Source organism: Anolis carolinensis, chromosome 4, assembly GCF_035594765.1.
Source record: "Anolis carolinensis isolate JA03-04 chromosome 4, rAnoCar3.1.pri, whole genome shotgun sequence".
NCBI classification, from domain to species: domain Eukaryota; kingdom Metazoa; phylum Chordata; class Lepidosauria; order Squamata; family Dactyloidae; genus Anolis; species Anolis carolinensis.
Genome location: NC_085844.1, coordinates 227,167,476 through 227,193,764, shown reverse-complemented (window position 1 = coordinate 227,193,764; position 26,289 = coordinate 227,167,476). Strand labels below are relative to the sequence as shown.

The 26,289-nt window shown below is 44.1% G+C and overlaps 1 protein-coding gene across 3 annotated transcripts in view; it reads left to right on the top strand.

The window, feature by feature from the left end:
* The first annotated feature begins 50 nt into the window (after positions 1-50).
* Positions 51-26,289, top strand: part of zmynd8 (zinc finger MYND-type containing 8) — a 112,852-nt gene continuing 86,613 nt past the window's right edge. For all 3 annotated transcript variants that reach the window (XM_008110101.3, XM_062978910.1, XM_062978909.1), the window contains exons 1-2: positions 51-219; positions 10,992-11,035. In XM_008110101.3, coding sequence (XP_008108308.2) covers positions 11,028-11,035 — 8 coding nt within the window. In that variant the 5' untranslated portion in view covers positions 51-219; positions 10,992-11,027. The remainder of the gene's footprint in view (positions 220-10,991; positions 11,036-26,289) is intronic.

Sequence of the window (26,289 nt, the reverse complement as noted above, 5' to 3'; positions counted from 1 at the left end):
AGCTTTCCAGGGGGCTGGGATTCCAGAGAATGAGAGACATCGAGGCTGATCAACGCTCGAAACGGATGTTTGGAAGAGGATGAGTGGCACAGCAGCCCGCCAATCAGAGCGCTTAGAGGTGGGGTTCCTCAAGTTGTGTGCTCCTTTCTGTGTTCCTGTCGTGGAGGCGGCATCATCATCATCATCTTCCTCCTCATCACTAGGATTGAAGTGCATCAGGTATGTGTGTGGATGAGGGCGTATTTCTGCGTGTGTGGTAATGTAATGGAACTTTCAACTATGCTGCTTTATTTTTCTCACACAATGAGAATCACTTGGGATGGGGAGGCGTGCTTCTCAAAAGCGAGGCGCACACAACTTCCTGTGAGTTGGAAATGCGTGGGAAAGGCACTCTTCCTCCCCTCAGGATTTTGGAATCCTAAAAACCTTGGTTTCCAAAGCTTTGGGGATTTCACTTCAGTATTGATTTATAATCTTGTATGTTTTGATTATATGCGTTGCTCAGTTTGGTATTTACAGTGTTTTCTCATATATATATATATATATATATATATATATATGTCTTGAGTACATTGGGAAATTGTACAAATTTCATAAGTTTGTGGGTGAACTACAACTCACATCATGCCAGCTTAACCCCGACAAACTCCATCAGTACTTAAAGTTTGTTATGTTGGGCAAGTTTGCTCTGGATGCATCATCGGTGGGGTTCAGTGTGCTCTCTGACTGTAGGGTGAACTACAACTCCCCCCATGGTGAGTCAGTCCCCTCAAACCCCTCCAGTAGGTTGAGTTAGTCATGGGGGTTCTATGTGCCAAGTTTGGTCCAGGTCCATCGTCAGTGGAGGTCACAGTTTCTCTGGTTGTGGGTGAACTACAACTCCCAGAAAGGAAGGTCAGTTCTTCCCAAACCCCTCCAGTAATCACATTTCAGTATATCAAGTGTGACTAGCTTGAACTTGAAGGAGCTGGGGGCAGCAACAGCTGACAGGGAGCTCTGGTGTGGACTGGTCCATGAGGTCACAAAGAGTCGGAAACGACTGTGCGATTGAAGAAGAATGCTAAGTTTGGTCCAGATCTATCGGTATTTGGGTTCACAGTGCTCTCTAGATGTAGGTGAACTACAACACCCCCCCCCCCCAAGTCAAGGTGAATTTTCCCCAAATACTTCCAGTATTTTTTGCTGGTCATGGGGGTGCTGTGTGTCAAAAGCTCTGTGTGTCAAGCTTGGTACAATCTCATCTTTAGTGGAGTTCAGAATGCTCACTGATTGCAGATTAACTATAAATCCCAGGACCTACAACTCCTCTAAATCATGGTGAATTCTCTCCAAACCTCTCCAGTATGTTCAGTTGCTGATGAATTCCTGTTTTCTGTATGCCATAGAAAAGAATAGGAAAGGGTCAAGAGAGAGGCAGTGGGCAGGGTCATGCAAATTCCACACCAATGGAGAGATAAAGGAACCCTGGGATGGGAAACACATAAAATCTAGGATGAAATTGCCCACGTCTGAAAGCCTTCACTTGGGTGGTGGGCAGTATGGTGTTGTAGAGGACATTGGCAGTGCTCTTGGACATGTTCATGGTGCTCGCTATAACCTGCAATGTCCTTGGAGGAAGGGCCATTGGTGGTTCCTCAGCACTGTGAGTTAAAGCTGTTTGTGGAGGCCAGAGGCTATCTGTGTAAGTGGACACCTCTGCCACATACACATTTTCACTTTTTATTATGTGGATAGATGTTATCTGGCTAAATTGTTTTACAGTTATATTGTATAGGCTTTAACATGTTGAGTATTCCTTAACCCAAAATTCTTGGAAGCCAAAAGCATTCTGCATTTCAGATTTCTTTGGAGTAGTCAACCCTCTATAGAATCATAGAATCATAGGGTTGGAAGAGACCACATGAGCCATCTAGTCCAATCCCCTGCCATGTAGGAAAAGCATGGTCATAGTACCCCCAACAGGTAGCAATTTAGCCTCTGTTTAAAAGATTCCAAGGAAGGAGCTTCCACCATACTCCGAGATAGAGAGTTCCACTGTTTAACAGCTCTTACGGTCAGGAGGTTCTTCTTAATGTTCAGGTGGAATTTCCTTTCCTGTAATTTGAACCCATTGCTCCTAGTCCTAGTCTCCAGGGCAGCAGAAAACAAGCTTGGTCTCTCTTCCTTATGACAGCCTTTCCAATATTTAAACATGGTGATCATGTCTCCTTTCAACCTTCTCATCTGCAGGCTGAACATGCCCAGATCTTTAAGCTGCTCCTCATAGGGTAGGTTCTCCAGACCTTTGATCATTTTAGTTGCCCTACTCTGGACATCTTCCAGCTTGTCAATATCTCTTTTGAACTGTGCTGTCCAGAACAGGACACGGTATTCCAGGTGAGGTCCAACCAATAATAATAATAATAATAATAATAATAATAATACTTTATTTATACCCCGCCACCATCTCCCCAACGGGGACTCGGGGCGGCTTACATGGGGCCATGCCCAGAACAATACAATATAGCAAAATATATAAACAACATATCATAATACAATTACAACAATACAAAAATAATCATGTACAGTACAACACAAAATCAAAAAAGCAATATAACAGGGCGGGCATGAACACTCAGTTAAAACTTGGGGTGTGAAAAAGATAAGAATAAAACCACGGGGAGCAGAGACATAAGATAGCAAACAGTCTGGAGGATAGATGATGGGGGGAGTAACAAAAAAGTGTGTAACAGTTACTCTCCGAAAGCACACCGGAAGAGCCATGTTTTTAAATCTTTCCTAAAGGCTAAAAGAGTGGGGGCTTGCCTGATTTCAATGGGCAGTGAGTTCCACAAACGGGGGGCCACAGCAGAAAAGGCCCTCTCCCTTGTTCCCACAAGGCGGGTCTGGGATACAGGCAGTGGCGACAGGAGGGCCTCCCCTGACGATCGAAGAGATCGGGCAGGTTTATGGTAGGAGATACGGTCACGAAGGTAGGTGGGTCCCAAACCGTTTAGGGCTTTATATATGATGGTCTGCACCTTGAATTGGGATCGGAAAATGAACGGTAGCCAGTGGAGCTCCTTAAACAGGGGAGTAGATCTCTCCCTGTAACTCGCCCCCGTTATTAATCTGGCAGCCGAGCGTTGGACCAGTTGTAATTTCCGAGCCGTCTTCAAGGGAAGCCCCACGTAGAGCGCATTACAGTAGTCCAGTCTAGAGGTAACTAGGGCATGGACCACCGTGGTCAAGTCAGACTTCACGAGGTATGGTCGCAGTTGGTGCACAAGTTTGAGTTGTGCGAAAGCCCTCCCGGCCACCGCCGACACCTGAGCCTCAAGCGTCAACGCTGAATCCAGGAGGACCCCCAAACTGCGGACCTGTGATTTCAGGGGGAGTGCAACCCCGTCCAGCACAGGTTGCCACCCAATACCCCGATCTGACGAGCGACTGACCAGGAGGGCCTCTGTCTTGTCAGGATTGATCCTCAGCTTGTTCCTCCTCATCTAGTCCGCCACAGCGGCCAGGCACTGGTTCAGCATCCGAGGGGCTTCCTTGGAGTTAGATGGAAACGAGTAGTGGATTTGTGTGTCATCTGCGTAGAGATGGCAACACCCTCCAAAACTCCGGATGACCTCTCCCAGCGGTTTCATGTAGATGTTAAATAGCATGGGGGATAGGATAGACCCTTGCGGGACCCCACAGGTCAATGGCCAGGGGTCCGAGCAAGTATCCCCCAGCTTCACCATCTGGGAACGACCCTCCAGAAAGGACTGAAGCCACAGCAGAACTGTGCCACCGAGTCCCATCCCGGCGAGCCTCCCCAGAAGGATACCATGGTCGATGGTATCGAAAGCCGCTGAGATGTCCAAGAGAACCAGCAGGGTCACACTCCCCCTGTCCAGCTCCCTGCGGAGGTCATCCACCAAGGCGACCAAGGCCGTCTCGGTGCTGTGCCCAGGCCTGAAGCCAGACTGCGAGCAGTCTAGAAAATCAGTGTCATCAAGGAACTCCTGGAGCTGCGTAGCAACCACCTGCTCCAGAACCTTGCCCAGGAATGGGAGGTTGGAGATTGGCCTGTAGTTGTTACATACAGATGGGTCTAACGAGGTCTTTTTTAATAACGGTTTTACTACCGCCTGCTTAAAGCAGGATGGAACTGACCCCTGAACCAGGGAGGCATTTATAATAGCCACAAACCAATCCAACAACCCATCTTTGGCCAGCTTCACCAGCCAAGAAGGACAAGGATCCAGAGCACAGGTGGTCGCCCTCACAGACCCAAGAATCCCCTCCACGTCATCAGGAAGGACAAGCCGGAAAGAATCCCATAAGATCGCACAGACAGGTACCCCGGTTACCTCCGCTGGAACTACAGTTAAGCTGGAGTCCAACTCACGGCGTATCTGAGCAACTTTGCCTGCAAAATGGTGCGCGAAATCGCTGCACCGAGTTGCCAAGTCATCAGGAAGCCCCTGGGTCTCAGGAGGCCGCAGGAGCTCCCCAACAACTCGGAACAACTCCGATGGCCTGTTGGCTGCAGACGCTATGCGGGCAGTCGTGAAAGCTTTCCTGGCTGCTCGCAGAGCCACGGAGTAAGCCTTAATAGCGGCTTTAGCCCGTGCTTGGTCGGACACATCCTGAGATTTCCTCCAGATGCACTCTAGTCCCCTCCTCGCACGCTTCATCACAGCCAGCTCCTTAGTGAACCAAGGAGTCGACATGACTCTACGAAGCGAGAGGGGACGTTCGGGAGCAATCGTGTCAAGTGCCCTAGCCAGCTCACTATTATAGCGATCAGCAAGGACATCGACAGGATCGCCAGTCTCCAGCACAGGAACATCCCCAAGAGACCTTAGGAGTCCATCCGGATCCATCAGCCTCCTGGGGCCGACCATCTTAATGGGTCCACCACCCCTGCGGAGGTTAGAAGCCACGGCGAAACTTAAACAGATCAGATGATGGTCAGACCATGACAATGGAAGAATATTTTGCTCTTCCACTCTGACTGTCCCACCGTCCACAATAAAAACAAGGTCCAGCGTGTGTCCCGCCTGATGTGTGGGTCCAGATATAACTTGAGTCAGCCCCATGGTCGTCATGGCCACCATGAAATCCTGAGCTGCACCTGTCAAAGTGGTCTCGGCATGAATGTTAAAGTCCCCCAAAACTATGAGTTGTTGGGAGACCAAGGCCGAATTGGAGACCACTTCTGCTAGCTCGGACAGAGAGACTGCTGGGTCGCGGGGTGGACGGTACACCAGCAGAATCCCCAAGCTGTCTCGGGCTCCCACCTTCAGGAAGACACATTCAAACCTCGAAGACTGCGGGGATCTGCAGTCGGCGCATCTGATCAGGGCGATGGACTGCCGAAAGATCACCGCGACTCCTCCTCCCCGCCCCCCAGCAAAATAGAGAGGCATCATGATTTTCCCTAATCACCAGTAGTTCTCAACCTGTGGGTCCCCAGGTGTTTTGGCCTACAACTTCCAGAAATCCCAGCCAATTTACTAGCTGTTAGGATTTCTGGGGGTTGAAGGCCAAAACATCTGGGGACCCCTGTTGTTCAACTTGTTGTCCATGAAGATGCCAAGATCTTTCTCACATGGACTGTTGTTGAGCCAGGCATCACCCATCCTATATCTTTGCATTTCATTTTTTCTGCCTAAGTGTAGTATCTTACATTTGTTCCTGTTGAAATTCATTTTGTTAGTTTTGGTCTAGCTCTCTAATCTGTTACGGTCATTTTGAATTCTGACCTTGTTCTCTGGAGTATTAGCATAAAGAATCCACAGATTTTTTATCCGATCCAACCATCCACAGCTTGAAAATGTTTTTTAAAAGTTCATAAACCACCTCATGATTTGGTATTTTATATAAGGGATGTTGTTTTATGGTGTTGTATTTGATAGGACTTGAGTGTCCACAGAACCAAGGCCCAGCTAATACCAAGGGCCCCACCATACCTTTATATACCTAATCTTGGAGATGGGATCCAAGTCTTAATGTAAAATTCATTTTTGTGTCATATACATCAAATATACATAGGCGAAAGGTAATTTTGTATTCAATATTTTAAATAATAGGGACACTGAACTATCAGAAAATAAAAGTGTCACCATCTCAGCCATTCATTGGGACAATTTCAGGTTTTGGAGCATTTCGGATTTTGGAATTCCTGATAAGGGATGCTCTACCTGTATCTTGATTTTCCTTCCTTTCTTCCAAGTGTGTGCGGCTGTTTTATTTGTTAAGTGCCATGTACATTGATCATGCTATATAATAAAAATGCTGATGGTCATCATCATTGAGTTTTAGGTAGCCATGCCTGAAGTCCACCAGGTGTTCCCCCTGGTGGCGCAGCTGTTAAACCACTGAGCTGCTGAACTTGCTGACTGAAAGGTTAGTGGTTTGAATCCAGGGAGCAAAGTGAGCTCCTGCTGTTAGGCCCAACTTCTGCCAACCTAGCAGTTCGAAAACATGCAAATGTGAGTAGATCAATAGGTACCGCTTTGGCGGGAAGATAACAGCGCTCCATGCAGTCATGCTGGCCACATGACCTAGCAGGTGTCTACAGACAACGCTGGCTCTTTGGGTTAGAAATGGAGATGAGCACCAACTCCCAGAGTCGGACACAACTAGATTTAATGTCAGGGAAAACCTTTACCCATGCCTGAAGTCCATTTTAGGGATACCATACTTAAAGTCCATACTAAATCCATTGAAATCTTGTTCAGATTATGATTTGTACCTCAGTAGGCAAAAGGAAGTTCTTGGTTTATTTCCATCAAATGTATCCAGCTTTAAGAAGAAAAGAGACCCTCAGTGGACTAGGAGTTGAATATGGAATAAGGCAGCTGTCTTCCTCATCTCCATATATCATTCCAGTAGTACACTATATTATAGTCTGACTTCAAATCTGAGTTTCTAAAGCAGTTTTTAAAAAGGCAACCCAGAAGGATTTTTTAAAAGGAAGAATTTAATCTAGAACTAAGTTTTCCATAGTCTGTATTTGCACTACCAAAATCCCATAGAGTGAATGTTTCTGTGCACTTCTGGCCATTCTCTCAAAATCAGCTATGCCTTCTTCTGGGACGCTATAACATCTCCTCTCAGCTCCCAATCCTTACCTAGTGAATGTCTTCAATTGTCCCCACTGCCATGGGAATAAATTATATGGAATTGATTTAAACCTGTTTTTGAGTAGGAGGCATGTATGAGATTACAATGTAAGAGTGAAGCAAACATTTAGAAGGTTGGACTGGATGGCCCTTGTGTTCTCTTCGAGCTATGCTTTATCCGAGCTGGCATACGTGTAAAATAAAATGGGAGTAAGACAATATTGACTGAAAGATAAGGAGTCCAACTATCACTTTAGGCTATTGCTTCTTCCCGTGTTTCCTGGATAAGATACCTTGTTCAATCTCTTGAGTTCCTCTCTATATTCATGGGGCAACCGAATAAAAAGGAGTTAATGAGATAATGCAGTGTTTTGGAAGGTTCAAACTACTGCATGCATTTTTTGTGGTTGTGCCTTCGAGTCGTTTCTGACCTACGGTGACCATTACAGGGTTTTCTCAGCAAGATTCATTCAGAAGAGCCTTTGTGACTTGCCTGAGGTTGAGTAGGGGTACTATATGTAGAAATCTTTTATAAATGTATTTGTTTTTATAAAATGGAAAATGGAATGTTGGTGAACAGCAAAAGAGATTTAAAGATGGGCTAAAAGCTAACCTTTAAAAATGTGGCATAAGCACCAAGAACTGGGAAACCCTGGTCCTGAGTGTTGTAACCGGAGGTCAGCTGTTCCCAACATTGCTATGGATTTTGAAGAGGCACAAATAGAGGGCAGAAGGGAGAAATGTGCCAAGGGGAAAGTGCATTAAGCAAACCCTTGTTGGGGCCACCTTCCACCTAAAAACCTGTGCTCTCATGATAGACCATGCTGATCTAGAATAGGTTTCTACAGTCACTTATGTACCCATTGCCAATATTTCTGGAAGAGAATCATACTCGGCCACGAGGGATCGTCTATGATGATGTATACCTCAGTTTTAATGTATACCTCAGTTTTAAAATTAGATGTGTTCATCGACATTTTACTTTTTTACTGCATTTATTGCAGTTTAAGCAAACATTTTATTGAAAACCTACAGCATGTATCTGTGAAATTTCCAGCAAACAACCAGGTCCAGTAATCCTCTCTTAAGTAAACATTTTGGACTTTCTAGAGACCATTTGGAGGCTTCTTTCAAATACATCCAGGAATGATTTTTTTCAATTTACCAGTTCCACATTACTTATGATGTCCAGTTTGATGGACATAATTATAGATATGTGGCTTTCAATTGACTGTAGCTAGCTCTTGAGGTAAGCTAGCCTGCTCTCGCCTTTCCTTTTTGTTTTGCTTTTTACATATGCTCACTGCGGGATTCGCGGCAGCAACTGTTTACTTTCCCAGTTGTAGGCTACAGTTGGATCATCATTAGCAGCAGCATAAGTGACATGTGTAGATGGTCCGCTGGTTGCTCTGTAGCATGAATGTGGTGTGTGTGTTTACAATATTTAAGTTTTTTCCACTTTCACAGGAGTCCTGTGTCCCTAACCCTCACGACAACCAGCTGTGTTCCTTGCCAAAGAAAACCCCATGAGCTTAATAGTATCATAATCTGATAGGCAACTTAACGCTTACATAGCCAGTGATTCCTAGGTGCTGGAGGTTAATCTTTCAGAGGAAGAAACTGGCAAAACCATCTTTGAGCAATTCCTATCTTAAGAAAACCCTATGAAATTCATGGGATCACCATAAATCCACATGTGACTTGAATGGATGTACATACACAAAGGTGTTTTTAGGATTAAAGCCTTTGTGTAATCCTTTTTTAGGTACACACCATTAATAGTTCTCAGTTTTTTAGATAAGCTAAAGGCTTAAAGGCACTAGATTCTAAGGAAGAATATGCTGGTTTAAGGATTCTTTAATTTCTTTAACATTACACCTTTATATGACAATCACAATCACTAAGGCTTGCAAATAAAAATACAGATTGCAACTCTTTTGCTAGTTTGTTGCATTCCAAACAAAATTTAAAGTAATTGACTATTTTCTTCAGTTACTCTTCCGTACAAATAGCATATAGCTCTCTGAGTTAGAGCCATGCTTGTTAAAGGAATAGTAGCATGGGATGTGGGCTTTGTTACCCGACATCAACCTAAATAGGAGAAATTCAATATAGCATACTGTTTTTAAAAGAAGACTGTGAAAAGCCAAAATGAAAGAAGAAACTGCTAATCAGAAACAAAGGGAGTTGCAAATCAAATGGTAGAAAAGATGGCTCTGTGTCTTATTTCACCACTTTTAAATAATTCATCTAGACTGGTTTCTAACTTGTTTTTTATTACAGTTTAAAGACTATACATATCATAATGTGGCTTCTGTTAACCTATTCAGTGAAGTATTTTTTTTTAATTTTTAGTGTTGGCTTAGAACCCCAATGATGACATTCTGTCATAAGTTTCTGTAGACAATTTTCTGTCCTTGTGACTTTCCAAGGCCAAATAGATTTTTTTAAATAAAAAAGCTAACATGAACTGGCCAGAAGTCTAGGTATGGTTTTGAAAAATAGATGTTATTTGTTAAATACTGAGGCAGACTCCACAACCTAGTTAGAATTAAGCATATCCTTGGTGGCTTCTAAGAGAAGAGATTGACATTTTGCCAGAAAAGGGACAGTGGATGGGGGATCAGAAGCTACAAACTTTGCCTAGAGATTATTTATGCTGGCATTGCCATCTTCATGATCTTTTGTCCTGCAATTTTGAACCTAATATAGAAAGAAACTCATAGTAAAGTTCATGTCTTGACACCTTTGGTATTTTTGTATTTCAGCAGCCTTAAACCATTTAATAAAAATGTTTCATTTTTATTAAATCTTGCTCCCTTTAAAAAAATACTGCCCTTATGACTGTTGTTGTATAAGTAAAGGTTTCCCCTGACATTTAAGTCCAGTCATGTCTGACTCTGGGGTGTGGTGCTCATCTCCATTTCTAAGCTGAAGAGCGGGCGTTGTCTGTAGACACCTCCAAGGTCATGTGGCCGGCATGACTGCATGGAGTGCCATTACCTTCCCGCCGGAGCGGTACCTATTGATCTACTCACATTGGCATGTTTTCGAACTGCTAGGTTGGCAGGAGTTGGAGCTAACAGCGGCCGCTCACGCCACTCCCGGGGCTTGAACCTGGGACCTTTCGGTCTGCAGCTCAGTGCTTTAACGCATTTTGCCACCAGGGCTCCTTGTTGTATAGTGAAGTTAAATTAACAAAAGGTAAAGTCAGGGGAAAGAAAAAAAAATTGCGTGGCAGCCATTTATGCTTGAAAGTAGAACAGCAGTGAAAATAAACCCACACATTTTAACATGTTAGAAAAAAAAAGAATGCCATGTTACTTCCAGTCTCTGCATGTACAGTTAGCTCAGGTTCTTACCTTTACTACACAGAGATAAATATTGTAATTACCCTTCAGTCTGATAGGTTTAAAATGTTTTAATTATTATTGTAAACACAAGTAGAGTAATATAGGTCCCTATAGCCAATCCACGAGATTAAATAGAACAAAACAGATAGTGATATTCCACTTACATTTTTACTCAATATATGTCCTATTTTCTTAATCTTACCAATCCCAATTCCCCACTTATCTACCACTTGTGTCCAGCAGTTTTTCTCCCCTACTTCCCCACCTGTCAGGAACACTTGTATCTTCGATTGAGGCATTATTTTACTTGATCAATTGTGAAGAGAGTATGGTTCAGTTCTTTATATTTTCTTTTTCCTTTTACACTTCATTCTGATAGTGACCGCAGTTTTTACATTAATAGTGTAAACTATTTCAATATTAATAGATTTTGCTTATATGATTAACCAAACACTGGTGGTGTTAACTGAAATGTATTGATTTGCTTTTTTATAATATATCTGGAATCTAAAGTCAAATTTCTTTGGTCTTTTTCCAGAGCTGTAAAAGAAAGTCACACAAGAACTCAGTTGTCATGATGGGGTAAGTATAGTCAATCTACATTAGCCAGATTTAATGGATTTACTAGACTGACAATGGTATAAAAATTTGTATGTATTAAACTGCAGTGTTTTGAAGCAGTAGATCTTGAAATATTATATCTATAGAAACCAGAAAGTGAAGTATTTCTTAGCATAATCATTAGCATCATCGTGTTGTCAAAGGTTTTCATGGCTGGAATTGCTGGGTTGCTGTGAGTTTTTCGGGTTGTATAGCCATGTTCCAGTAGTATTCTCTCCTGATGTTTAGCCTGCATCTGTGAGGATGCCTGCCATAGATGCAGGCAAAAGGTCAAGAGAGAATACTACATGAAACATGGCCATACAGCCTGAAAAACTCACAGCCACCCATCGCATAATCACTTTCTAATGTTTGCAGATCAAGCTCCTTTTAAAGGCTAATGAGCGGGGGAGGAATGTTGGCAACCTTAAATCTTTCAAGTCACAAAGGGTGTTGACAAATATTTTTTCTTAACATTAGTGCAGCTCTTTAATACCGTTAGGAGTCTGCATAAATGAAAACATACTTGTCAGAACAGCATTTCAAAAGTTCTAATCCATTCAGGTTTGTCTAAATTGGACCCAGAAGCATTTCACATGTTGTTGTTGTTGTCATTTGTTTATATCACTATACATGGTGCCTTATATGAGTAGCTTACAATTTTTAATTTAACAGTTTCCTGCTTTGAGATTTTGAGGGAAACTTCTGTTTCCCTTGAAAGTTTCTGCATTGTAGACAGTATTTGGGTCTTACTGAGTCTATTGAAAAGTCTGTTCTATGATGATGGTATTTGATCAACAGTTGTTTCTTTAGTACATCTGAAGTAAACAGTCCTGCTTTGGCACCATTTTATTCATAGTCAATATTCAAACTGCAGCATACTGGTGGTGTTTCTGTTGTTTGCCATCAAGTTGACTTTGACCTTTGAGTTATCTTCAAGTCTTGCAACTCATTCTTCCAACTCTTCCTCAACTGAATCAATCCATCTGTATTGCAGCCTTTCTCTTTTCTTACTGGTTTCCAGTTTATTAAGTCATGTTGTCACATGACATGTCCAAATATGATGGGATAGCCCATGTGCTGTCTTCAACTCTATGATTCTATGACAGTCTTGGTTTAGTTATCAAAAAGAAAAGAAAAGACTATAATTTAGTCACACTTCCTGCAGTCATTGTTAGTTCATCTAGTCTGTGTAAAACTGGATATGTGATGTTATTAATTTTTGACTTGCATAATCATCTCACCAAAATTGACATGAGATGGATAGTTTGAACTGAAGGTGCTCTGATGCTATGTTGGTTTTGGGGTTTTTTGTGCTGTGGAATATTGTGTTTCCATGTCTGTTGATGAAGGAATAGGAAAGGAATGCTTCTTGGCAGGGGGTTGGACTGGATGGCCCATGAGGTCTCTTCCAACTCTACTATTCTGTGATTCTATGATTCTATGAATGTAGTGTGTGCTACATGACTTTCTCATTTCTTGAAATTATCTATATAGTTGCATTGCATTGGGATTTTTGTTGCATATAACTTGTGATCTTGGAGATGGTGAATGGACCAAAGTATTACTGGCCAGATTTGGCCTGTCATGTTGTTTGTTAGATGAACTGCGGTTGATGTGTTGCCATGGGAGACAATTCCTTTTTCTTGATACAGAATCATTTATAGAATATTCTTAGTAAGAGATGCCATGTCCCTCCTCCTATCCACAAATGATGTTATCCTGATGTCTTTCAGTCTCTACACAGCTGAGTTTTTGAACCCTATAATATATCAGCATTTTGATGTTCTGGCTTTTTCCTTGGTGATCTGATGTTGAAACAGTGACCTTTGGCTCTATGGTCAGAATAGTTTTGCTGGCCTTCCACCTATGTTCAACCTGTCTATTTGTAAATAAACAGAAATATTAGGTAATGCAAGTAAACCTCCAGTAATTGGTCGTGAAAGGAAACCAAACCTTTATAAGCACTGGGATTTTCTTAACTTGTGGTACAATATTTTTCGGGGATAACTAAAGATTGCATTGATTCAGAATTTCATTTTGTTTATAAAATGTATATCCTTCCTTTCTGCTAAAAGAATGTATACACTGCTTCTCTGCTAACATAGAAAAGTAGCTAACAATAAAATAAAGAAGGATAATTAAAACATAAAATATGGTGGTTATAATGCTGATCATTCATTCAGCATTCATTAAAGCACATTTATTAAATCCTGTACTTAAGAAGGATTATCTTTGCATATGTATTGGGCACAACTGTGCTATAGACAACTACCTTTTCAAGGGTTTGTAAAAGAACATCTTTTGCTCTTTTTAAATGAAACCTTTTCATGATTCCAGTGTGAGGAAACACTAGGGGGCGGTGTATTTCTATTACTGTAAACATAGAAAGTAGAAGCAGTTATTTACATCCTGTCTGTCCTAGTGCTCTCACTACATTGATCACATTTCTGCCCTCATTTCTTAGCTTAGTGAATGATGTACTAGTTTGTGGAGAACAAGAAGAAAGTAGTTCACATGTACAGGGCAGCTGTCCAACGAATACTTACCACACAAGTGTCTATAATTGGATATGACGTAGGATTTAAATTTAACTCCTAAAGGCCCAAACAAAGTATTCATTCAATACAACAGTAAAAGCGGGATATAAATAAAGATGTATTATATTATTATTATTGTATGACACAGCAAACAAGATAGATATGCTGGATTTTGTTTCACAAAATCACAAGTTGAACACTTCCCAAGTGTCTAGGATTGTGTGATGTATTTTCGGATGATGCGTGCAGATCCCAGTAGGGTGGCCTTTTGCAGTTGGCAGATTGTAATTTTGTCAATGTCTATTGTTTCCAAATGCCGGCTGAAATCTCTTGGCACAGCACCCAGTGTGCCAATCACCGGGATCACCTGCGCTGGTTTCTGCCAGAGTCTTTGAAGTTCAATCTTGAGGTCCTGAGTTTTTCCTGTTGTTTTTTGTCAATGCGACTGTCACCTGGGATGGCAACATCAATGATCCAAACCTTTTTCTTCTCCACAACTGTGATGTCTGGTGTGTTGTGTTCCAGAACTTTGTGAGTCTGGATTCGGAAGTCCCACAGTATCTTTGCGTGCTCATTTTCCAATACTTTTGCAGGTTTGTGATCCCACCAGTTCTTTGCTGCTGGGAGGTGGTACTTGAGGCATAAGTTCCAATGAATCATTTGGGCCACATAGTTGTGCCTCTGTTTGTAGTCTGTCTGTGCGATTTTCTTACAGCAGCTGAGGATATGATCAATGGTTTCATCGGTTTCCTTGCAGAGTCTGCATTTTGGGTCATCAGCTGATTTTTCGATCTTGGCCTTAATTGCATTTGTTCTGATGGCTTGCTCCTGGGCTGCAAGGATCAGGCCTTCTGTCTCCTCCTTCAGGGTCCCATTCGTGAGCCATAGCAAAGTCTTCTCCTTATCAGCTTTTCCTTCAATTTTGTCAAGGAACTTTCCATGCAATGTTTTGTTGTGCCAGCTGTCAGCTCTAGTTTGTAGGGTTATTATTATTATTATTATTATTATTCCAGCTTTATCTGAATAAAACAAAGTGGCCCCATGTACTCACTGTTACTTTTTGCTTTTCACTGAGGACAACTAATAACAGTTTGCAAATGATAATCTAAGAGCGTTCCACAGCCAAAGGAAGTGAATGTGTCCACAGGAATTAAAGCAAGGAACATGAATTCAGCTATATGTGATATATTTGACTAGGGTAGTAGATTAGGATTTTAAACAAGCAATGCATGGAAGTAGAAGAAGACAATAGAATAGGAAGGTCAAGAGACCTCTTCCAGAAAATTAGAAACATCAGATGTAAACTTCAGGCAAAAATGGGCGTGATCAAAAACAAAGATGGCAAGGACCTAACAGAAGCTGAAGAGATCAAGAGAAGGTGGCAAGACTATACAGAACATCTGTATACATGGGCGGCTCAAGCTATATGTAAACTTCGTATTTGTGGAAGGCGCAGTCCTCTAGGGTGCGCATAGAGCATCAGCTACTTGGCGACAGCGAGGCCTTCTGCCACCTCAACTGCAGCTCCAACCGCATGGAGCTGGGAGAAGGCGAAGAAAGAGGAGGAGGAGGAGGAGAAGGGTGACGGCGGGGATCAAACCCGCAGCTACTTCTCACTGCGCCGCTTCCAGGGCTTCCTGGAGCTGCGCTACTTTGGCGACCTGGTCCAGTGCACGTAGTGCCTCAAGCGCTGCAAGCAAGGCCTGCCCGCCTTTCGCCAGTCGCAGCCCAGCCAGGTGGTGCTGTAGGAGTTCCAGCACCGCGAGTCCTACGAGTTCCTCCAATTCACCTACTTCAAGGTAGCGCCCTCATCACAGCCTGGACTTTGGGGAAAGTTACTCCTTCTGGGCTTCAGAGCTGTAGCCCCATTACTACAACCTGTGGGAGTTATAGTCCTGCAAAGGCAGCATATTCCCCTTGCTTCCCCTGTTCGCCTTTCCTTGGTTTGTTGTTGCTACCTTGAAAACACGAGAGCTGCAGCCCCTAGGAAGGACACCCATTGGAAAAATAAGAGGGGTTGTTGTGAGTCTTCCGGGCTGTATGGCTATGTTTCAGAAGCATTCCCTCCTGGCATTTTGCCTGCATCTATGGCAGGCATCCTCAGAGGTTGTGAGGTCTCTTGGAAACTAGGCAAGTGGGATTTATATATGTGTGGAATGTTCAGGGTGGGAAAAAGAACTTGTCTGAGGCAGGTGTGAATGTTGCAATTGACCACCTTGATTAGCATTAAGTAGCCTTGCAGATTCAAAGCCTGGCTGCTTTCTGCCTGGGGAAATCCTTTGTTGTGAGGTGTTAGCTGCCCTTGATTGTTTCCTGTCAGGAATTCCTCTGTTTTCTGAGTGGTGTTATTTATTTACTGTCCTGATTTTACAGTTTTTAGTTTTCAGCCACATCTACTAACTTTGTCCCAACTTCAAATAAGTCACTCCAGCCTTGCCATCAGAGTTGTCAGGGCTTGAGAAGAAGGTCTGCTCATCATTATCATGCTCAGCAGAGAGCAAGGACAATAGTTATCATGCTGAGCATATTCTCCAAAATGCCAAAGCCTAATTACTGTAGCCCTATTCAAGCTTCTATCTGAGTAAGAAGGCTAAAACTACCATATTTACATCAATCTAAGCCACACCTTTTTTGCCTAAATGACTATGCCAAAATTGAGGTGCACATTACATTTGTGTAATATGGTAAAGAGAAGTAGGTTGCTGTGAGCTTTCTGCGTTGTATGGCCATGTTCCAGAAGCATTCTCTCTTGACGTTTCGCCTGCGTCTATGGCAGGCATCCTCAGAGGTTGTGAGGCCTGTTGGAAACAAGGCAAGTGGGGTTTATATATCTGTGGAATGATGTCCAGGGTGGGAGAAAGAAAGAACTCTTGTCTGTTGGAGGCATGTGTGAATGTTTCAATTTCCCATTTTGATTAGCATTGAATAGCCTTTCAGCTTCAAAGCTTGGCTGCTTCGTGTCTGGGGGAATCCTTTGTTGGGATGATTTATTACTATTGTTATTACTATTACTATTATTATTATTAGTCCTTGCTTCTTGGGAGGAGAGCAATGACTAATCTCAATAATATAGTGAAGAGTAGAGACATCACACTTGGCAACGAAGGTCCACATAGTAAAAGCAACGATATTCCCTGTAGTAACCTATGGATGCGTAAGCTGGGCCCTTGTTATATTGCTTTCTTGACTTTGTGTTGTACTGCACATTATTATCTATTGTATTGTTTAATTGCATTATGATATGTTGTTTTTTATATTTTGTTATATTGTATTGTCCTGGGCATGGCCCCATGTAAGCCGCCCTGAGTCCCCATCGGGGAGATGGTGGCGGGGTATAAATAAAGTTTTATTATTATTATTATTATTATTATTATTATTATTATTATTATAAGGAAGGCTGAGCGAAGGAAGATAGATGCTTTTGAACTGTGGTGTTGAAGGAAAATTCTTAGAGTGCCTTGGACCGCAAGAAGATCAAACCAGTCCATACTCCAGGAAATAAAGCCCAACTGTTCACTGGAGGAAAGGATATTAGAGGCAAAGATGAAGTACTTTGGCCACATAATGAGAAGATAAGAAAGCTTGGAGAAGATAATGATGCTGGGGAAAATGGAAGGAAAAGGGAAGAGGGGCCGACCAAGAGCAAGATGGATTGATGGTATTCTTGAAGTGATTGGCTTGTCTTTGAAGGAGTTGTGGGTGGCGTTGGCCGACAGGCAGCTCTGGCGTGGGCTGGTCCATGAGGTCATGAAGAGTTGGAAATGACTGAACGAATAAACAACAAGTAGATAAATAACAAGCAGTTATGTATCTGATCCAAATGATGCTAAATTGCTCTTTTCCAGTAGAGTTGGCTGGAGTTTAAAGTTACCCATCTTCATTTCTTGCTCAACACTGAACAACACCTAGCTGCAACCTGGTGTTTTGGAATGTTGATTGTGCAACAAAGGACTGCCTACTATTTCTCCTCAGATTTGTTCTCTTGTAGTTGGAAAACTGGGAGGAAGAGGTTAGGAGAGGAAAAACTGGGACTGGAAGAGGTTTGACATTCTTTTATCTTGTAGTCATTCCTTTCCAACTTGTTACTTTTGAACTGCACTCACAGACACAAGTTATCACTGTAGCATGAAATTTGGCAACTATTCAGTGGGGTTGTGGGCATTGTGGTTGTAGAATAGCTGTTGTGTCCATCACTGCTTGCCCATTCTTTATGTTTTTAAAGACTCAAGACAGCTTTCAAAATTGTAAAATTAACAACTAAAATAAATAATGAGTACCGTACATTGTGAACGAAGGAGCTATTCGCATTGGTCTAACCTTCTACATCCTGGCATCGTTCAGATTTGTCATATGGCTGGGAATTAAAGAGTCATTGGATTGGGAAAGGCTGCTTTATCCTGCCTTTGTTCTCTTAGTCAAAGGGAGGGAATACTGTAGCTTGACAGATTTCACGAGTTCCCCAAGCCCCCCCCCCCCCCCCCGAAAAACTATATTGAAAACACAACCAAAAACCATACACACACTCTCTCTCTCTCACACACACACAAACCAAAATACCTCTGGAGGATTTCCCAAAGTGCAATCTCCTCATGGAGTCCCATACATTATTTAAATCCCCAAAGCACATAAAGCACAAGTAGAAATGACCTTTTGATCACTTCCCATTTTGTCAAAAACTGAATGTGCAGCCCTCAGAGGATGTAGGGTGGGTAGGAAATGAGTCAGAGGTGGCCCCTGCACCCATCACAAATGCCCAATCTTGCCTTAACCCCGCCTCTCATTTTTCCTGGAGTCCTTGGGAATCAAATTAAACTCCACACTATTTCCAGTGGCAATAAGGTCTGGGGACCTGCACTCTCTAATCCGAACAAACATTGTGGCTGATATTGAATGCAGCAGGCAGTGGTTGGCTTTACTTTAACTATGCCATGTTTTACTATCTTCTGTAAATGTCAGAGTAAAAGTATGTTTCTTTTCAGTAAGAACTGTCAGGACCCAGGCTGCAGAGCACCAATAACCATACACAGAGGCCAGAATCTATCTAATATCTTTATTGAGGAAATATATAAAGTTAATAAAAGCAAGTGTAGGAAATAGTTCAAAAGTAGACCTTTCAGGAAAGGTCAAAATTAGTCCAAGGAAACAATGTCCAATATGAAATATTAAGGTCCAAAGTTGTAATCCAATAACCGAAACACTCACTTTGCCAAGCAAAGTGAGGGGAGATGACAAGGTCCTTTAGTCCATGGAGTTTAATGCAAGGCTAGAAAGAAAACTAGATTCTTGGTAAACAAGGCTTGATTCAAGGCAACAAGAGGCGAGGAGCAAGAACAGGGTCCGTGGCGAGGGTCCGTGGCGAGGTCCGGAGAACAAGGCAGGGCTGGAAACGAGAGCAAGGTCCTGGAAACTGGAGTAGCGTAGTCCACACACAATCTACTCCCGAAGCTGACGAATTGACTCCGCAAGGAATCCTTGTGGCCAAGCATCTATATAGGATCTTGTTTTCCCGCCAAAGCAGACTTTCTCTGGGGAACAAGAACCGAAACCTAAACTGTCCAGATGCAGGACTCCTTAAACTTTCCCAAGGGAACCAGACTTAATCATCTAATTGCCTGGCAGCTATTCGGGCGCTTCGGCGAGTCGCCTCCCGCGCGTGTCTATCTTGATTATAATAAAGGCGGCGAGAAAATGGGGGAGATTTCTCCTCAAGGCTTGTTTGTGTGACTTCTTGTGGGCAAACAGCCTGCAGCTGCAAGGGCTCCAATTCTGGCAGAAACGGTGGGAAACCCAAGTTTTCCTCTTCATCTGTCACAACAGTACTAGGAACGGGACTACATGGCCCATAAGTCATCACACTATCCCCCTCCTCAAGGCCCCTCTCCAAAATGGGCTCTCCACCCGAGGTGCTTGGCGGGGTAGGCCTGATGGAAGCGGCGGGCTAAATCGGGGGCATGGACTGTAGAAGCGTCTTCCCAAGAGCGTTCTTCGGGGCCAAAACCCACCCAGTCAATGAGATACTGAAGGCGGCGGCGGTGGAAGCGAGAATCTATAATGTCCTGAACCTCGAATTCCTCCTCCTCATCCACCAAAACAGGAGTGGGGGCCAGCCGGTCTGCATCAGGGCGCACACCTTCCGCCGGAAGGAGCAGGGAGCGATGAAACACTGGATGAATGCGCATGGAGCGCGGAAGTTGAAGTTTGAAAGTCACGGGGTTAAGTTGCGCCACCACTGGATAAGGACCAATGTAACGGGCATCTAGCTTCCGGCAGGGACGGTGGGAGGGCAAAAAGCGAGTGGACAAAAGAACCCGATCTCCTACCTTGATTTCGGGGCCCGGCTGGCGATGACTGTCAGCGTGGCGTTTATAGTCCTCCTTGGCTTGGTCCAGTTGCTGGAGCAATAGTTGTTGCACCGCTGTGAGTTCTTGTAACCAGTCCTCCGCTGCGGGGACTTCTGAGGTTTCAATGACAGGAGGAAAGAAACGTGGATGGAAGCCGTAGTTTGCAAAGAACGGGGTTTCCTTAGTTGAAGCTTGGACACCATTGTTGTAGGCAAACTCTGACAGTGGTAACAGGGAAGCCCAATTGTCCTGCTGATAGTTTACATAACAGCGAAGGTATTGTTCCAAAGTGGCATTGGTGCGCTCGGTTTGCCCATCCGTTTGGGGATGGTGAGCTGAAGATAAACGAGAGTCTATGCCCAATAGTTTCTGTAGTGCCTTCCAGAAACAAGAGGTGAATTGAGATCCACGGTCTGTGACTAAACTCTTGGGCAATCCATGTAGTCTGAAAACATGTTGAAGGAATAAATCTGCAGTCTCCTTGGCCGTGGGGAGGCCATCGCAGGGAATGAAATGGGCCAATTTGGTAAAAAGGTCCACCACTACTAGGATCGTGGTGAATCCAAGGGAAGGTGGTAGATCAGTGATAAAATCCGCAGAGATTATTTCCCATGGACGAGATGGAGTAGGAAGGGGATGCAGAAGCCCTGAGGGCTTCTCCCTTCTTGTCTTGGAACGCTGGCATACCGGGCAGGTGTTGACATATTTTTCTACATCCTTGCGGATCTTGGGCCACCAAAAATCTCGTAGGATCAAATGCATGGTTTTAAATAGTCCAAAATGCCCTGCTGGCTTGCAGTCATGACACAGACGAAGCACCTTTTCTCTGCCTGGTCCTGGAGGGATGTAGACGTGATTTCTGTAGCAAAGTAACCCATCCTTAAGTGAAAAAGGAAAATGTAGTCCTTGGCGAATTTGTTCTTGAGCCCAGGCATCCGCCTGTTGACTGGCTCTGATTTCCTGAGCACAAAGGGGCCCTGGGGTAGAGGCAGTTGATTCAATTGGAGTGGATTTGGTGTTCCCCACTGTGAGCGTGGCAAAGTTCTCGGGCTGCAGCAATTGGGATTCAAAGGTCTCTCTGCGCCCTGCAGCATACTCTGGTTTCTGTGATAGAGCATCTGCTTGCTTGGTCTGAGCTGGGGTTACATAATGGATCTGGAAGTCAAAACACTCAAAGAATAAAGCCCAGCGCTGCTGCCTCTGATTTAACTTGCGGGCAGTTCTTAGATGCTCTAAATTCCGATGATCAGTATGGACCTCAATGGGAAATTTGGTCCCTTCTAACCAATGTCTCCAATTTTCAAAGGCTGCCTTTATGGCCAAAAGCTCCTTTTCCCAAATAGTGTAATTTCTCTCTGGGGCTGTTAGTTGACGGGAGTAAAAGGCACAAGGGTGAAGATGGTCTCCCACTGGTTGCAAGAGTACAGCTCCAATTGCCACATCGGAGGCGTCAGCCTGCACAACAAAAGGGGTTTTAGGATCCGGGTGCTGAAGAATTGGCTGGGACGTGAATAATTTCTTTAGTTGCTGGAACCCTTTCTCTGCTTGCTCCGTCCAGCGGAAAGGCTGTTTCCCACGGATGCAGCTGGTGATTGGGTCAGACCAGCGGGCAAAGTCTGGAATGAACTTGCGGTAGTAGTTCGCGAACCCCAAGAACCGTTGCACCTCTTTCTTGTTGGTCGGCGCCCGCCATTCCAATACTGCTGAAACTTTTGCCGGGTCCATGGAGAGCCCTTGTGGCGAGACACGGTAACCCAGGAAATCAACCTCTTCAAGATCAAAGGCGCATTTTTCCAACTTGGCATATAGTCCATGATCCCGCAAACGTTGTAACACCATTCTGACGTGTTTCTCATGTTCTGATTGTGATCTAGAAAACACCAAAAAATCGTCCAAGTAGATAATCAAGAACCGATCTAGATAGTCCTGAAAGATATCATTGACAAAGTGCTGGAACGTTGCGGGAGCTCCACATAAACCGAAATTCATGACTAGGGACTCGAATAATCCGAATTTAGTCTGGAAGGCGGTTTTCCACTCGTCCCCCTCCCTGATGCGAATTAGATTGTAAGCCCCCCGAAGATCCAGCTTGGTGTAAACCTTGGCCCCTCGGAGCCGGTCTAATAGGTCCGAGATCAAAGGCAGGGGATAGCGGTTCCGCTTCGTGATATTATACAATGCTCTATAGTCCACAACCAAGCGTAAATCCCCTGACTTCTTTTTCACAAACATCACCGGGGAAGCCGCTGGGGATTGAGAGGGTCTGATGAACCCCTTGCGGAGGTTTGACTCTATGAACTCCCTGAGAGCTTCTTGCTCTGGTTCCGTTAGAGAGTAAAGGTGCCCTCGCGGAATCGGGGCCCCCTCCATCAAGTCAATGGCACAATCATAAGGCCTATGCGGGGGTAGTTACTCGGCTTCCTTCTCATTGAAAACATCCCAAAAGTCTGAGTATTTCTTGGGCAAGGTGATGATGGATTCAGCGTCTGTGGCATGGCAGACCTTGGCTACAAGACAATGGTTTTGGCAATATTTAGAAGCAAACTGCAGTTCTCTGTTGGTCCAAGAGATGCTGGGGTCGTGGAGTGTCAGCCATGGAATCCCCAAAATCACAGGGAAGTGAGGAACTTCGGTAACAAAGAAGGAAATCTCTTCCATATGTTCCCTTATCCACATTCTGGTGGGTTCAGACCATTGGCTTACTGGACCTGTCTTTAGGGGCGGCCATCTATGGCTTGCACCACCCGGGCGTTCTTGAAATCGTGATATTGTAATCCCAGAGAGTCGGCATACTCTCTATCGATGAAATTGTTTGTTGCTCCTGAATCTATCATGGCATGGATCATGACGGGTCCTTTTTTCGCTGACCACAAGGTGACCACTAGGAGAAATAGGACCCCGGTTGGCGGCTCTTGAGTGGGGTTTCTGACCGGGTTGGCGAGCCTCTCTACGCCCGGTCGCTGGCTTCCCCCGCCGGCTTTGCGCCAGCCGCCTCGGCCGCTTCCGTCTCCACGGAGGACGCCGCCGCCAAACGAGCGGCGGGCTTTCTTTTGGCTGGACACTCTCTGGCAAAGTGGCCCCCGTCTCCGCAGTACCAACAGAGGTTTAAACGTTGTCGGCGGGCCTTCTCGGCGACGTCTAATCTGGGTCGCACGTTGCCCAATTGCATCGGCACCTCCCCGCTTTCTCTGGGGTATGGGGCTGGTGGCGGGGGTCTCCACACTGGACGTGGCTGGATGCCGGCGGGAGCGGGAGGTTTTGCTCCAGCTCTCCCACTCTGGCCTCGGAGCGATTGTTTTCTGTTGGCAAGCATGACTTCAGCTCGTAAACATTGGTTAATAAGTCCTTCAAGAGAATTTGGAGGATCCACCTTGGAGATTTCTTCCAACATCTCGATGTTGAGACCCTCCCGAAACTGTCCTCTGAGGGCTATGTCATTCCAACCGGTGCTTTGAGCCAGCACTCGGAACTCGGCTATGTACTGGGACAAGGGCCTGAGTTTGTGGCCGGCCGCCTCTAAATTGTCCTCGATCCCCCAAGTCGCCTTAAGGTGATTCAGGAAATTTTGCGCGGAACTTAGGTGTGGGGAGGCTTCATCGAACAGCGCCGTGGCCCAATTGGCCGCTGGGCCATCTAGGAGACTGTAAATCCACGCCACCTTGATGTCTTCTTGGGGAAACTCGGCCTGACGGGCTTCTAGGTATGCCTGGCATTGACGACGGAAAACATGAACCTTGGAAGCTTCTCCAGAAAACTTGGTTGGCAACGCCAGGGCAGGGAGACGGGTTCCGCGTTCCTTCAAACCCCGTATTTCCCCCTCCTGCGTATGGAGCATATCTCGGATTCTGTCCACTTCATCCTTGGCGATGGTATAGCTGAGTGGTTGGTCTCCCGCCCCGGTTCCGGTAGACATTCTGGCCTAGGTTAATTGGTGCTTAAGGTGGCGGAGTCAAACTGTCAGGACCCAGGCTGCAGAGCACCAATAACCATACACAGAGGCCAGAATCTATCTAATATCTTTATTGAGGAAATATATAAAGTTAATAAAAGCAAGTGTAGGAAATAGTTCAAAAGTAGACCTTTCAGGAAAGGTCAAAATTAGTCCAAGGAAACAATGTCCAATATGAAATATTAAGGTCCAAAGTTGTAATCCAATAACCGAAACACTCACTTTGCCAAGCAAAGTGAGGGGAGATGACAAGGTCCTTTAGTCCATGGAGTTTAATGCAAGGCTAGGAAGCAAACTAGATTCTTGGTAAACAAGGCTTGATTCAAGGCAACAAGAGGCGAGGAGCAAGAACAGGGTCCGTGGCGAGGGTCCGTGGCGAGGTCCGGGGAACAAGGCAGGGCTGGAAACGAGAGCAAGGTCCTGGAAACTGGAGTAGCGTAGTCCACACACAATCTACTCCCGAAGCTGATGAATTGACTCTGCAAGGAATCCTTGTGGCCAAGCATCTATATAGGATCTTGTTTTCCCGCCAAAGCAGACTTTCTCTGGGGAACAAGAACCGAAACCTAAACTGTCCAGATGCAGGACTCCTTAAACTTTCCCAAGGGAACCAGACTTAATCATCTAATTGCCTGGCAGCTATTCGGGCGCTTCGGCGAGTCGCCTCCCGCGCGTGTCTATCTTGATTATAATAAAGGCGGCGAGAAAATGGGGGAGATTTCTCCTCAAGGCTTGTTTGTGTGACTTCTTGTGGGCAAACAGCCTGCAGCTGCAAGGGCTCCAATTCTGGCAGAAACGGTGGGAAACCCAAGTTTTCCTCTTCATCTGTCACAACAGTACTAGGAACGGGACTACATGGCCCATAAGTCATCACAAGAACTGAAAGAATAAGAAATCTCAGAAAGTGATCAATGGGGATTTTTTCCCCTCAGATAATTTAACATGTGATGTGTGCTTGCTTTAGAGTAATATTAATTTATAAAACTACACATGCCTACACATCATATCTAGTAGAAAAAGGAGCCCTTTGAATGAAATCATTACATTCAGTATGAACAGTGTCCATTAAAAATATTTCCCATAAATGGACACTAAGTGAACTGAAACTCAAGCAACCAGGGGGAAAAATGGAAGAAATAATACTTCAAGTTTTTTTTAAAAAAAAAACTGTTTCTATAATACAGTAAAACAGTGTTCCGTTAAGTTAAGTGTGCCTTTATTTACTTTTAATTACTGTATTTCAGTATTAATAGCATACCAATATATTGTTTATGGTATTCTATAGTATTGGGTATACCACAGCAGATTTCATGAAATGGGACTAATTCTAACATGTCTTTCTGTGCACTCCTGAAAATCATGCTTCCTGTTTAAACTTATGTTGTAGAGGAGGCTTCTGAACTAACATTATCTTTGTGGTTGTGAAGTTTAAATGTGAGTGCCTTTAAACAAGCAAAAAATGATGTGGTACAATTATGAGAGGAATTTGCTGTGCTGGTTCCTACATGGCACAAGATGCCATTAGAGAAAGCAGGGAAGGATCAGAACACCTTTCGGGATGGCTCAGCAGATTAAGAGGCTTGAGAGTTAATGGGTCTCATCAGAAGGACTTTCACATCCTGCCAATATTTAATTGCAAGCAGCAGGAACTTGCTATTTCTTTTCATCCAGATTGTAGCAAGATGAGGTGTGTATGGCCTTTACTTGAACAAATAGGCCCAATCACAAAAATGACAAAAAAATTGTTCAGTATAGACCAAAATAGAATACATGCAACTTCTAGCTTCTATGCATGCTAGAAATACTGGTTCAGCTCAGTCATGTGATTGAGCCTTCCTGAGCTCTGGATAAAAATATCTGTCTTTTCAGGCAGGGCTAATAGACTGTCTGGGAAGAGTTCCAGAATTGCAAATGCTCTAACCCAGCCATTGATCTGTTTGAAACATTATACCCAGTGGGTGGAGTCTGAAGTATTATCAGAGCCTGTTGTAGATTGCAGCCCAACTATCTAGCTGTCTGTAAGAAGTAACATCAGTTACTGCAACTGAACCTAATTAAGATGGAGACAGGAAGCTGGAAAGCTCATCCAACATAAACAATAGGTACTCACAATTCCAAATAAACAAGATTCGCCTTTGTTTAGAGGCATGTGTGCACTTGCAAAAAACATTTTGCCGAAGTGGATTTGCTTGAATTTCCACATAACCTGAAGTATAAGACAGACTCCTGTAGAGCACGAATTCCTCTGGAAGTACAGGCTATTTCAAAAAGACGGATCCAATGTAGATAAAGATTGTAATTCTATAGTTTATATTCAGTTCAGTTAATGTGTGCTAGTATAGGTCCTAAACTAAGACACTGGCAAATGTATGCAGGTGGAGTGAAATAGGTTGCTAGCATATGCTT